At 35.2% G+C, this 15,447-nt stretch overlaps 1 protein-coding gene across 25 annotated transcripts in view; it reads right to left on the reverse strand.

Annotated features, from left to right (window-relative positions):
- Positions 1-15,447, reverse strand: part of LARP1B (La ribonucleoprotein 1B) — a 130,159-nt gene that overhangs the window by 33,113 nt on the left and 81,599 nt on the right. For 7 of the 25 annotated variants that reach the window (XM_072788434.1, XM_072788430.1, XM_072788426.1 and 4 more), the window contains one exon: positions 10,427-10,550. The exons of 15 other annotated variants lie outside the window; for them this stretch is intronic. In XM_072788434.1, the coding sequence (XP_072644535.1) occupies positions 10,427-10,550 (124 nt within the window). Of the gene's footprint in view, positions 1-10,426; positions 10,551-15,447 lie in introns of those variants that run through there. 3 more of the 25 variants (XM_072788443.1, XM_072788441.1, XM_072788444.1) reach the window with 1 other exon arrangement.

Genomic DNA, 15,447 nt, shown 5'->3' on the forward strand with positions numbered 1-15,447 from the left:
ATACAAAGAAATGGAAAAAGGTCCCATGCTCATAGATTGGAAGAACAAATAATACGAAATTAGAAAAAAAAAAAAAAAAAAGGCAACTGTTTCCTTTTTCTGCCCTCTCTGGATTATCTGTAGTTTTTTTTCTTCTAATTTTAATTTTCCTATGGAAAGTTTGGCCATATATGGCCTTTTTTGTATAATTATTTTATAATTTATTTTAATGGTTACTCAAAGGATTATAAAACACAGACTTTGCACAGTTTACTGAGAAGAAATATTTTACTCCTTTAGTAGGAATGTAGAAACTATTTTCAGTGTGTTTCTTTATGCTATACTACCTAGAGCAATCTATATATTCAATACAATCCCTATCAAACCACCATCAACTTATTATGTTGGAACAAATAACTCTAAAATTTGTATGGAACCAGAAAAGACCCTGAATAGCCAAAGGAATGTTGGAAAAGAAAACCAAAACTGATGGCATCACAATTCTGGACTTCCAGCTCTATCACAAAGTTGTAATCATCAAGGCAGGATGGTACTGGCACACACAGATCAATGGAACAGAAGAGACAACCCAAAAATGGACCCTCAACTATATGGTCAAATAATCCTTGACAAATCAGAAAAGAATATTCAATGGAAAAAAGTCTCTTCAACAAATGGTGTTGGGAAAACTGGACAGTCACATGCAGAATAATAAAACTGGACCACTTCCTCACACCATACATAAGAATTGACTCAAAACAGATGAAAGACCTAAATGTGAGACAGGAATCCATCAAAATTCTAGAGAAGAACACAGGCAGCAACCTCTATGACCACAGCTGCAGCAACTTCTTACTAAACACATCCCCAAAGACAAGGGAAACAAAGGCAAAAATGAACTATTAGGACCTCATCAAGATAAAAAGCTCTTGCAGAGCAAAGGAAACAGTTGATAAAACCAAAAGACAACCAACAGAATGAGAGGAGATATTTGCAAATGACATATCAGAGAAAAGGCTAGTATCCAAAATCTATAAAGAACTTATCAAACTCAACACCTAGAGAACAAATGATCCCATCACAAAATGGGAAGAAGACATGAACAGTCATTTCTCCCTAGAAGACATCCATGGCCAACAGACACTTAAAAAAAAATGCTCAACATCACTCGGCATCAGGCAAATACAAACTGAAAACCACAAACTCACACAGGTCAGTATGGCTAAAATTAACAAGTCAAGAAACGACAGATGCTGGCGAGGATGCAGAGAAAGAGGAACCCTCTTACACTGTTGGTGGGAATGCAAGCTGGCACAAGCCACTCTGGAAAACAGTATGGAGGATCCTCAAAAAGTTGAAAATAGAGCTACCCTATGACCTAGCAATTGCACTACTAGGGATTTACCCCAAAGATACAAATGTGTAGTGATCTGAAGGGCCACCTGCACCCCAGTGTTTATAGCAGCAATGTCCACAATAGCCAAACTATGGAAAGAACCCAGATGTCCATCGACAGATGAATGGGTAAAGAAGAAGCGGTACATTTATACAATGAAATACTACTCAGCCATCTTTAAAACTGAAATCTTGCCTTTTGTAACGGTGTAGATGGACTAACATGTATTATGGTAAGTGAAATAAGTCAGTTAGAAAAAGTCAATTATCATGATCAATGATCTCACTCATATGTGGAATTTAAGAAACAGAGTATCACAGAGGAAAAGAGGGAAAAAATAAAATAAGATGAAATCAGAGAGCGACAAACCATAAGAGATTCATAATCATAGGAACCAGACTGAGGGTCGCTGAAGAGTTGAGGGGTTGGGTGGATGGGGTAACTGGGTTATGGACATTAAGGAGGGCATGTGATATAGTGAGCACTGGGAATTATATAAGACTGATGAAGCACTGGCCTCTACTTTCAAAACCAATAATATATTACATGTTAATTAGTTGAATTTAAATAAAATCAATTTTTTTTTAAAAGTAAAACTTAGATGAGATTTTCAATGAATGAAGATATGACCATAGGATAAAGAAACACACTGAAAATAAGTTTCTACATTCCTACCGCAGGAGTAAAATATTTCTTCCCAATAAACTGTGCAAAGTTTGTGTTTTACAATTCTTAGAGTAACCATTAAAATAAATTATAAAATAATTATACAAAAAAATTATATAAACTTACCATAGGAAAATTAAAATTAGAAGAAAAAAAACTACAGATAATCCAGAGAGGGCAGAAAAAGGAAAAAGAGCAACAAAAAGTAGAGAACAAAGAGAAAACAAATAGTAAATGGTGGATCTAAATCCAAACGTATTAATAATTACTTCAGGGTAAAAAAAAAAAATTACTTCAGGATAAACAGTTTAAACACACCAGTTAAAAGACAGATTGTCAGATTGAATTAAAAAAAAAAAATGACTCAACTTCTCTTACATAATCAGAATGGCCAAAATAAAAAAGACAAGAAATAAGAAGTGTTTGTGAGGATGTGGAGAAAAAGAAGCCCTCTTGGTGGTGGTAATGTAAATTAGTACATTTCTGAGGAAAACAGTATGGAAGTTACTTGAAAAATTAAAAACAGATATATCTTATGATCCAATAATTCCACTACTGGGTATTTACCCAAAAACACTAATTTGAAAAGATATATGCAAATTCCCCTTGTTTTATTGCATTATTTACAATAGCCAAGATATGGAAGCAAACTAAGTGTCCACACACAGATCAATGGATAGAGAAGATATATACCGCACAGTATGCAATATTCCTCAGCCATAAAAAGGGATAAGATTTTGCCATTTGTGGCAACGTAGAAAGAACTAAAGGATACTAAGCTAAGTGAAATAGTCAGGGATCCCTGGGTGGCGCAGCGGTTTGGCGCCTGCCTTTGGCCCGGGGCGCGATCCTGGAGACCCGGGATCGAATCCCACGTCGGGCTCCCGGTGCATGGAGCCTGCTTCTCCCTCTGCCTGTGTCTCTGCTTCTCTGTCTCTCTCTCTGTGACTATCGTGAATAAATAAATAAAATCTTTAAAAAAAAAAAAAAAAGAAATAGTCAGACAGAGGAAGTCAAATACCGTATGATTTCACTTATATGTTGAATCTAAAAAACAAAACAAATGAATAAACAAAAAGAAGAATCAGACCTATAAACACAGAAAAAAGCTGATTGTTGCCAGACGGGTGGGGCTTGGGAAGATGGGCAAAATAAGTGAAAACAAAATGAGTGAAAGGAAGCAGGAAATACAAGCTTCTGGTTATAGAATAAGTCATGGGAATAAAAGGTACACCATAGTGAATATAGTCAATGATGTTGTAATAGCACTGCAGGGTGACAGATGATAGCTACACATGTGGTGAGATACGAAGTATACAGAGATCCTGAATCAATACGTTGCACACCTGAAATTAATGTAACCTGCGTGTTAACTATATTCAAATAAAAGAATTTTTTAAAAAGATGACCCAACTGTATGCTATGTATAACTAACTTAATAGGCTAAAGCAAAGGAGGGGAAAAAATACACTGTATATCATGCAAACAGTAATCAAGACAAACCTGGAATGGCTATATCAAAATAAGATAAATTAGATTCAAAACAAAGAAAATTACCAGAAATAAAGGCAATATTTACTGAATAAAAAGGTCAACTCACTAAGAGGACACAAAAGAGAGGTGAATTCCACCTTCCCCCCTTTTTGTTCTATTCAGGCTCTCAATGGACTTTGGGGAAGACAATCTACTAAGCCAATTCAAATGCTAATCTCATCTAGAAATAGCCTCATTGAAAAAATCCAGAAATACTGCTTAACCAAATATTCCGTCATCCTGATCCAATTAAGTTGACACATAGGATTAACATTACAAAGGATAATACATGAAAATCAATCATATTTCTATATAATAGCAATAAACAATTAGAAAGTAAAGGTTTTAAAGCAACATTTACAATAGCACCAAACCATAAAATATTTATGGATATGGCTAATAAAATATGTACACCCAAAACCTGTATCCAGAATAGAGAACTCTCAAAGCTCAATAAGAAAACTAGGGGTGCCTGGGTGACTTAGCTGGTTAAGTGTTTGCCTTCAGCTCAGGTCATGACCCCCAGCGTCCTGGGATCAAGTCCCACATCGCTGGGCTCCCTGCTCAGTGGGGAACCTGCTTCTCCCTCTCCCTCTGTCACTCTATCTGCTCGTTCTCTCTCTCTCTCAAATAAACAAATAAAATCTTTTTAAAAAACTGAATATACACTTTACTAAAAAATTAAAAATACAAAATAAGTTAATAAAAAGACATTTAAAAATAAAAAGAACTCAATAAAAAAAATTAAAAGTTTGAGCAGATATTTTACCAGATATACTAATGCCAAATGAGCACATAAAAAGATACTCAACACTGTTAGTCACAATGAGATACCGCTACATATCTATTAGAATGGCAATATTTTTTTTTAAACCAAGTGCTAGTGAGGATGTGGGGCAATTGGAACCATCACGCATTGCTGGTGGGAGTAAAAAAATCATATAGCAACTTTGGAAAACAGGCTTAACAGTTCCTTAAACATACACTTACAAGACCCAGCAATTCTAAGTCTTTACCCAGATGAAATAAAACATATTCACAAATTTGTAAGCAAATACTGATAGCAGCTTTATTCATAATCACCAAAAATTAAAAACAACAATACATGCCCTTCAACTAATGATAAACTGCTTACATCCAATGCAATGGAATACTACTTACCCACAGAAAGGAAAAACACCACACAAAAATATGGATGAATTTCAAATGCATTATGCTAAATGAAAGAAGCCAGACTCAAAAGACTATTTTCTATGTGATTTTATTTATATGATATTCCGGCTAAAATATAAGGACAAAAAAAATAGGAAACAGGCTGCCAAAAAAGTTGGGCATGGAGTTGATGAAAAAGAGACATGGGAGAATGTGTAAAGCATAATGAACTGTGTTTTAGAAGGTGACAGCTACGTAATTGTATGCATCTGTCAAAATCCCAGAAACTGTACATACAAAAAACATGAAATTTAATGAATATAAATTATATTTTAAGTTTTTTCAAAGAAATCAAAATGATAACTCTGGATCCTTATAAGGTGGTCAGAATGAAAGGAGGGGGACAGGTTAGGAGCCATTAAAATTAACAAATGGGAAAATGATGGTATCTTCTGCAGGGTGATAGAAGTAGAGAAGGTGAAAAGTGGTCAGGTTCTGGGTATATTTTAAGGAGTTATGAAAATAATCAGCTAATGAATAAGATATAGAAGTTGAAAAAGAAAGATCAAGGATGACACCAAGATTTTTTTTTTTTTACCTGTACAATTAGAAAATGGAATTAATATTTACAGAGATGTGGAAGTCTGTAAGAAGTCCTTGGAAAGGGGTGACAATTCAGACTTGGTTAAGATTTTGGACATGAAATTTGGGATGTTCATAAAACATCCAAGTGAAACTGTTGACTACACAGCTGATGTTTATAAAAACTAAGGATGGAGGTCTTTATCTACACATATAAATTTGATATTCATTAGCATAATGCTATTTAAAACTATGAGACTAAATACTGAGAAGTTATTGAGGATAAGAAACAAATGTGAAGACTGAGTCCTAAATCATCCATAGCTTGGGGAAATGGGGAAGAATTAGCAAAAAGACTCAATGAAGTAGAAAGAAAATTAAGTAAATAGTGTCTCGGAAGAAGAATGTGTTTCAAGACAGAGCATAATTGATCTAAAGCTGATGTTAGGTAAGATGAGGATTGATTTAATACATCTTAAACATGGAGAGATTTGGAGGCACTATCAAAAGCTGATTTAGGGTGTGACAAGCAGAGGGCTGTTTGGATGCGGTATAGGGGATAAACAGGAAGACAGATACTGAAGACCGTGAAATCAAACACCACCTTTAGGCCTTAAATTCTAAATGGCATCAGCAGTTTTTTTTTTTTTATTAGTATCATTGTTTTATAGCATTTCCCACTTTTTTAATCTTTATTTTTAAAAAAGATTTTATTTATTTTAGACAGTGCTTGCGAGTAGGAGTGGGGGGGACAAGGGGATATGGAGAAGGAAAGAGATCATCTCAAGCAGACTGTGCGCTGAGCATGGAACCAGACACAGGGCTTGATCTCACAACCCTGACCTGTGACTTGAGCTAAAATCAAGAGTCCCACACTCAAGGTTTCCCCTCACCCCTTTTAACCTTTTAATCTTTCTGTATACTCTATTCAGCAGAGAGCTGAATTTTCTTTAAATTCATCGATAATTGTTTTTCAAACTGAAAGTTAATCTATTTGGCACTTTTTTTATCATAGCAATACTGGATTGACTTTATCTTCTTAAGTTTCGCTAATTTAATTTTTTTGTTCCTATTCTTTAAAATTGGAAGTTATAGCACAAAAATAAAGATTGATATATGACTTTAAAAATGGAGATTATTTATAAACTGAGAACAAGAAATTAAGCACGAGGGATGCCGGGTGGCTCAGTGGTTGAGTGTCTGCCTTGACTCAGGACGTGATCCTGGGGTTCTGGGATCGAGTCCCACATCGGGCTCCCTGCATGGAGCCTGCTTCTCCCTCTGCCTATGTCTCTGCCTCTCTCTGTGTGTCTCTCATAAATAAATAAATAAAATCTTTAAAAAAAAAAAAGAAATTAAGTACCAAAGAAATTCAAGTTTTCCAAGTACACTGTATTAAATATCTGAGATTTGTGCAAATATCTGAAATTTAATTTAAAAAGCTTACTTTACCTAGGAAGACAAAATTTTAAAGAAACATAGAGTTGATACCTATGTACCCACCAACTAGATCAACACATAAATTCCAGATGCAGGCAAGCCTATGTGCAGACCTTTCAAATGGGTTTCTCCCCTTTTCTTAGGAGTAAACCACTATATTAAATTTTTTGAGTTAACAATTCCCACTGCTCTTCACGGTGTCTATGTGCTATGCATATACCATGAATTTTATGTTTCATATGACACTAGATTTAATAAACTCCTTTGTGTCTAGCTTATTTTATACAACTTCTATTTTTAAGATCAACCCATTTTGTCACAATGAGCTTTAGTTCTTTCATTTTCCACTGCTGGATATTTTTCCTTTATGTGAATATAACACATCTTATTATACAGTCTATTATAAATGGGCATTTAAAATTTTTCATTTGTTTTTTTCTATTATGGCAATGTTACTATAAATGGTCTTTTGGTAAACATTTACAAGAATATCTCTTGAAGTGAAACTGTTGGTTTATAACATGATATGTCACTGTGGTTAAAACTGGCAAATCTCAACAAAGTAAAGATGAGAGCATCTTTTCATATTTACTGGCCATTCACTTTTTCTCTGTATGAATTTCCACTATTTCATTTATTATTTTTTCTACTAACAGTAACAGTTTTTCATGTTGATTTTCACAGTTTTAGATTTTTATGATACTAATTTTTTGTTACTTTTATACACTGCAAAATTCACCTCCTAATTTAGGACTTTCATTCTCTCCATGATGTACTTAGCAGCATAAATTATCAATTTTAATGTACTTAAACAAGACAAAAAATCTTGTAATTGGGCTGAACACAGTGGAATACCATAAAACTTATAATTTTTGAAGTATAAAGTTGTTTAAAAGTTTAAGGAGGGGCAGCCCCGGTGGCTCAGTGGTTTAGCGCCGCCTGCAGCCCAGGGTGTGATCCTGGAGACCCTGGATCGAGTCCCACGTCAGGCTCCCTGCATGAAGCCTGCTTCTCCCTCTGCCTGTGTCTCTGCCTCTCTCCCTCCTCTCTGTGTATTCTCATGAATAAATAAATAAAATCTTAAAAAAAAATAAATAAAAGTTTAAAAGAGATTTAGGACCACTTGGGTGGCTCAGTTAGGCATCTGCCTTCAGCTCAGGTCATGATCTTAGAGTCCTAGGATCAGGCCCTGTCTCCGGTGCCTGCTTATTCCTCTCCCCCTGCCTCTCCCCCAGCTTGTGCTTTTTCTCTCTCTCTGTCAAATAAATAAATAAAATCGTTTAAAAACATAAAAGTTTAAAGATATTTAAAAGAAGTAAACTTTCAGTATTCATAGTAATAATATAATTTAATATTATTCTAAAACTATTTTATCAAAGGATAAACAAGTAAATAATTCTGCTACTGTGGTTAGGAACAAAGTTTTTTTTTTCATGTAAGTAAAAAGCAGTACAAATACAAAATCACACAAATTAAAATTATAACCTTTAATCCTAAAGTTGAACAGAAAATATCACCATGAATTTATAATGTATTTTTCTTTAAAAAACAATTCTAAGCTCTTTCAATTGAAAAAGCCTAGAAACAATAACTAACTCAGTAGCAACTCAAGTACTTACAAAACTTATCATGCCTGCTGGCAAACAAGAAAGTTAACGTCTCAACTCCACTATCACAGAAGAAAGCAGTGAGACGTAGACCTGAAGCTAAAAGCCAATAAACTGATGAGTGGCAAAAGCATCAATATGAGGGGATCCCTGGGTGGCTCAGCAGTTTAGTGCCTGCCTTTGGCCCAGGGCGTGATCCTGGAGTCCTGGGATCGAGTCCCACATAGGGCTCCCTGCATGGAGCCTGCTTTTCCCTCTGCCTGTGTCTCTGTCTCTCTGTGCCTCTCATGAATAAATAAAATCTTAAAAAAAAAAAGCATCAATAAGATAACTACAATATGGGTACCTGAGTTGCTCTATTGGTTAAGCTGCGATCTCACAGGGGCCTGGGACCCAGCCCTATTATTAGGCTTTCTGCTCAGCAGGGGGTCTGCTTCTCTTTCTCCCCTTGCTTCCCCACCTCGTGCTCCTTCCCTCTATCTAATAAATAAAATCTTTAAAAAACTCCAATACAGTGAAACACATCTAATGCATTTATGAAACCATAATGATAATTTAAAAATGAACAAAAAAATTAAACCTCATTGGTGACCAATGAAATATGTTAGGGAACCAACTCATCACTTTGAAAACTAGTGAAGAGAGAAAAAAAAAAACTGAGCATTTATTCTCTTTCCTGTAAGACCTCTATCTCAGGATAAACAAATAATCAATTAGGGGGATTTCTTTTTATGGAAGTATTCTATCTACTAAATTTAAGAAGCAATGACAAAAATAGAATCATCACCATTTTGCAGTCCCTTGTGACATAAAAGCTCCAAGCAATGATTATCAATGGCTATTAAGGCCACAAAGAGACAATTGAGCATTATGTGCCTCCTGGTAGAAATATTCAGTAATTATATATGACATATTCTTGTAAAAGTTTAAGCCTCAATCTGATCAAGTCTCTGTATCAAAGTAACAGTTACTGACAATTCAGGACCTGAAAACAGGTTGAATGAGACCATGGAGATGTAATCATCAAAATTCAGAATATGAGACATTATAGAAGACAACAACCCAGTTCCTCCAACAATAAATTGCAAGGAAAAAAATTACTTTGAACTTACAAACAAGACCTATCAACCTTAGAATGTTCAAACATACATGGATCCCAATTTTTTTTAAGTGATAAATGAGGAAATGTGAGCACTAATTAGATACTTGATATTAAGGAATCAATATTAATTCTAGATGTGATAATGACATGTTATTTATATGTTTAAAAGAACTCTTTTGAAGGACACATACATGAATATATAGGAATGAAAAAATCTGAATAATAATTATTAGATGTTTGTGTCAAAATAATCCAGTGGGAGTAAAGACAATGAGTGGAACTGAGATGAAACGAAATTGGCTATGAAATTAAGTAGCAAAGGGCACATGGAGGTTTTATTACATTACACAATTTGTTTTATTTTGGCATATGTTTGAAGCTGTCCAAATTAAAAGTTTTTTTTTTAAACTGCCTTCATGAAACACTATAACAAAATCACTTACACTTGCCTGAAAATGTCAGATTCCATTTATGTATCTCCCAAATGTATTCATATGTTCACACTAAGCTAAGGCCGTAGGACAAAAGAATGTTAGTGGTATATTTTAAGGAATCGGCAAGTCAGTGAAAAACTTTATTTCAAAAAGAGAAACATTGCCAGCAATCTTAAAATTAAATGAAACACATAAAGAACCAACCAATTCTGCCTGCTTTTCAGTAAGCATCTGGGTTTGAGCATAATCTGGGGTTATAACAGATGACTTCTAGATCACCTGCCTATTCATCAAGAATAAAGTGAGATTATGCTATAAAGCTGACTTCTCAAATTTACAGTCTGTAGTTTCAAGTCTCTCAAATGTTTTGAGGTTCACCAAAGGATAAACAAAAGTCGACTTTTAAAATTCTAGTCTTTTACCAGATACCTAATGCTTTTTTTCCACAGATAAAAAGGCAGCAAACTTTTAAAACAATTTAGGACTGCTTTAATATTATTCAAAAACTATTACACACAAAAGCAGATTTACATACCTTGCCTGGACTGTGAAGGTGCTACAGGAACTTCTTGGTTTGGCTCAAAAGGAAGTTCAGGTGTTAGGTTTTCAAACTGTTCTTTACTAATGAGATTTAGCTTCTTAAAGTTCTCAACTTCTTGCTGAAGTAGAATGGAGGAATCTAATTACTAAACTGGCTAGTAGAGTAACCAACAAACAATAACTGATACCAACCTCAAAAAAGGAGTTTAACTATAAGAGAATAAAAAAGTCCTAATAAAGAATCTAGTATTATACTTAACAATTAATGTTGAGAATTTACAAGAGGCACAGAGAACCCAAAAGTATTATGAATAGTATACAATCCAAATACATTATAAGAGCATACATTCTAATCATTCATTATTTGTTAGGCATTTACACACAAGTCCACTAGCATATTATAGAAGTTACAAAGTAATCTAAGGTATGTTTCCTACCCTTAAGGAATTTGCAAGTTAGATGGAAAAATAGAAATGTACACATAAAAATTAATACAAGGCAGCATTTGAAAATGGTAATATTTGGTATAAGAATTGAGATCATCAGGGAGGCATCACAGAAGACATGGAACAAGAATAAGAAATTTAGAGACAAGCATTCTAAATTAGGAAATGTGAGCAAAGATGAGACGCTTGGAATAAGCAACCATTTCTTAGAAAATAATTCAGTTAATGAGAAAAATCTCTGTAGAATCAGTGGCAGAAAGGCCTGATACAGAAATGAGAGAAACCTGTTAGAAGACCTTTACACCAGGCTAAGAAGTTTTCACTTCATATTCTAGTAATGGGAAATACGTGATGAAAGATAAATCTAGATGGCCCTGGAGGTTCATTTCCAAACCCCATTTATAAGGTTAGCAGCAAGGAGGCTCAGTAGGTCTGAATTTTTTTGAGCTCAAAGGAAAACTAGGCCATACCTGCCCCTTGGGTTGCTGAGGCTTCCCCTTTCTAACAACTGTTACACAGTCATTTAGATGTTCTCTGCCCTGACCTACATATATAGAGAGGACTACAGAAAAGAGGCCAATCTCTAGTGTAAGGTCACTTGGTCATGTGCATGAAGACCATTCATGCCTGCCCTAAGCTGTGAAATAAAAAACATCTGAGAGACTCCCTGCACACTACTACTTTTTATAAGTTTCCTCCAATAAACCCTATATCACATCTACATCACTCAGTGTTAATGGGTCCATGATCCTTTACAAAACAAGATTCAAAGAGGGTTTTAGCAGGTAAAAAACATAACAAAACTGTCAGATGGACCAAACTATATATCATCATTACAAAACAATCACAGTACCTTGCTCATAAAAGCTAACCAAATAATGTTTCCCTTCTGCCTTCAAACATGAATAGTTGTTATCTTACACCATTCATTAGATCCTGCTAGCCTTTTAAACTAGGATCTATCATGTTTTCATGAAAATACATTAAATGATTACTTCAGCTTCTGTACCTGTGCCAATACTGCTTTCCCCAAAGTCTTCAATAAGCTCTTTAAGCTAATCCAGAGTCATCACTCCTCACTGTCCCTTATCTTGCTATAGTGATTATTAGCAATTCCTACTAAAAAAAAAATTTAGCTATGACTATCATATGCCAGAGATAAATAATATAGTTCTAACCTGATGGGGACACTAAAATAAAATGCTTCCATTTTATTTTAAACTTTTTAAAATAATTTAATAAGGTACCATATATACATATACACACTAGAGAAGTGCATAAATCATTAAGTACACATCTCAATGAGTAATCAAAAGTGAACTGACCTGCATGACTACTATTCAGGTAAATCTTTATTTTCAGCACCCTAGAAGTAACTTTCATGCCTCTGCCTCTCCCTAAAGACAATCAATTAGCTGACTTCAATTGTATAGGTTTATTTTGATAGGTTTTGAACTTTATAAAAATGTAATCATAATATATGGTTTCTTTTATACAAAATTATGAGATTCATCTATAAGAGGTCAGCAGACTATAGCCCCTAAAGGCCAAATTGGTTTTTGTAAAAAGTTTCGTTGGAAGATGACCACACTTGTTCGCTCACCTGCATGTCTGCTTCATTGCTACAACTGAAGTGTAGCTGGGACAATGTATGACTCATAAAGGCTAAACTATTTACTATGTAGTGCTTCAGAAAAAAAATTTCCTAATCCCTGCTCTATGGTATTCTATTGAATGATGACATCATAGTTTTTAAAACTTCATTACACTGTTGGTAAGCATTTAGTTCCTTTCCAAATCACAGGAATTACAAATAATGTTGCTATAAATATATTTTTACAAAACACTTCTCTTGCTGATAAAGATACACATTTTTTAAAAGACTTTTAAATTTTATTTTAGAGTTGGGGGGACAGGGGGAGAGGAAGAATCTCAAGCAGACTCTGGTGCCCAATGTGGGGCTCCATCTTACAACCCAGGGATCATGACCTAGCCAAAACCAAGAGTCAGATGCTCAACTGACTGAGGTTCCCATGCACCCCAAAGACACACATTTCATTGAATGTTTACTAGAACTGGAATTGTTGAATAGAGTGGTATGCTTCTACTTTGGTAGAAAATGCCAAATAGTTTTTTGCAGTGATTGTGCCCATTTATGTTCCCACTAGCAGTACATTAAAGTTCCTATTGCTCTACATCCTTACAAATACCTGGTATTGTCAGTTGAAAACTATGTAGCCATTCTAAAAAGGACCAAACTATGGATAGACAAACTTGGATGGACCTCAAAGGCATTATGATTAAAAAATACCAATCTCAAAAGATCACTTGAGGTACGATTCTATTTATAGAACATTACCAAAATGACAAAACTGTAGAGATGGAAAACAGGCTACTGGTTACCAGGGGTTATGAACAATAGAGGGGAGGCATGTGAATATGAGTCTAACAGCACAAGGGAGATCTGTATGGTGATAAAATAGTTCAGTTCTTGACCGTGATGGTAGTTACATAAATCTACATATGTGATAAAATGGCATAAAACTATACACACACATTTGTGATAAGAAATGTCAATTTCTTGACTTTAATATTGCACTTTACTTATGTAAGATATAAACTTTGGAGAGAACTGGGTGAAGGGTACACTGGATCTCTCTGTACTACTTTCCCAACACCCTGGAACTCTAATCTCAAAATAAAAATTCAAAACATTAAATATATAGCCACTCTGATAGATTTATCTGTAATCACATTATGGTTTTATTTTGCATCTCTTTGATTACTAATAGTGCTAAAAACCTTCAATATATTTTAGTTGCACAGCCTCTTTTGTGAAGTGACTATTCAAATCTATCACGCATATATTAAGATTTCATTTCAGAGAGAGAGAGATGGTGAGAGAGACAACACCCCCCAATGGTGGGGGGAGGGGTGAGCAGGGAGAGGTACAGGAGCAGGGAGCAGGGAGCCTGACATGAGGCTCAGTCCCAGGACCCTGGAATCACGACCTGAGCTGAGGCACATGCTTAATCGACTGAGCAACTCAGGTGCCCTCAATTCTATTACTCATTTTTCTATAAATTTCTCTTACTGATTTATGAATGCTTTTTTTTAAGATTTTATTTATTTATTCATTGGCGACAGAGAGAGAGAGAGAGAGAGAGAGAGAGAAGCAGGCTCCATGCAGGGAGCCAGATGTGGGATTTGATCCCTGATCTCCAGGATCACGCCCTGGGCTGCAGGCGGCGCTAAACCGCTGAGCCACTGGGGCTGCCCTTATGAGTGCTCTTTATAAAATGTAACTTTTCTTCCACGTTCTGGAAGAAGGAACTTGCATTTTCACTCTCTTATGGTGTCTTCTGGTGAAAAAAGTTCTTTTTAATGTAGTACATTTTATAAGTCATTTCCTTCATTGTGTAACTTCCTGTTTAAGAAATCTTTCGCCTTTTGGAACACTCTTTGACTATTGCTGGGAATGCAAACTAGTGCAGCCACTTTGGAAAAGAGTATGGAGGTTCCTCAAAAAGTTAAAAATAGAACTATCTTATGATCCAGGAACTGCATTAGGTATTTACCTAAAGTATACAAAAATATAGATCTGAAGGGGTACATGCACCCTGATGTTTATAGCAACATTATAAGAGCCAAACTATGGAAAAAACAGAAACATCCTTGAGTGATGAATGGATAAAGAAGAGGTGGTATGTCTGTGTGTGTGTGTGTATGTTTACATATATAAAGAGGTAGTATGTATATATATAAATATAAATAAATATACGATGGACTATTTACTCAGCCATAAAAAAGAGTGAAATTGGGATCCCTGGGTGGCTCAGCAGTTTGGCACCTGCCTTTGGCCCAGGACGTGATCCTGGGGTCCTGGTATTGAGTCCCACGTCGGGCTCCCTGCATGAAGCCTGCTTCTCCCTCTGCCTGTGTCTCTGCCTCTCTGTGTCTCTCATGAATAAAATATTTTTTAAAAAAGAATGAAATCTTGTCACTTGCAACAACATGGATGGAGCTAGAGTGTATAATGCTAAGCAAAATAAGTCAGAGAAAGACAAGTATCATGATTTCACACATGTGGAATTTAAGAAATAAAAGAGATGAACATATGGGGAGGGGAAAAAGTAAAAAAAAAAAAGAGAGAGAGAGAGAGAAGGGGAAACAAATAACCTAATGATAGAGAACAAACTGAGGGGTTTTTGGAGGGAGGTGATTGGGGAATGGGCTGAATGGGTGATGGGTATTAAGGAGGGCACTTGTGATGAGCACTGGGTATCATATGTAAGGGGTGAATCACTGAATTCTACTCCTAAAACCAACAGTGCACTGCATGTTAACTAAAATTTAGATAAAAATTTAAGAAATTTTAAAAAGGAAATCTTTCCCCTTTCTAAAGATGCTATATACCCCCTTGTTATAATTTTTCACCTGATTATGATATTAACATATTCTGTTAAAAAGTTTGGGGAGCACAAGGTAATAAAAGCAAAAAGCAACATACACACACCTATCATATAGATAGTATCATCACCTAGAAATTTTATTATTTTACCTTTCACAT

The sequence above is a fragment of the Canis lupus genome, chromosome 20, assembly GCF_048164855.1.
Source record: "Canis lupus baileyi chromosome 20, mCanLup2.hap1, whole genome shotgun sequence".
Taxonomy (NCBI): domain Eukaryota; kingdom Metazoa; phylum Chordata; class Mammalia; order Carnivora; family Canidae; genus Canis; species Canis lupus.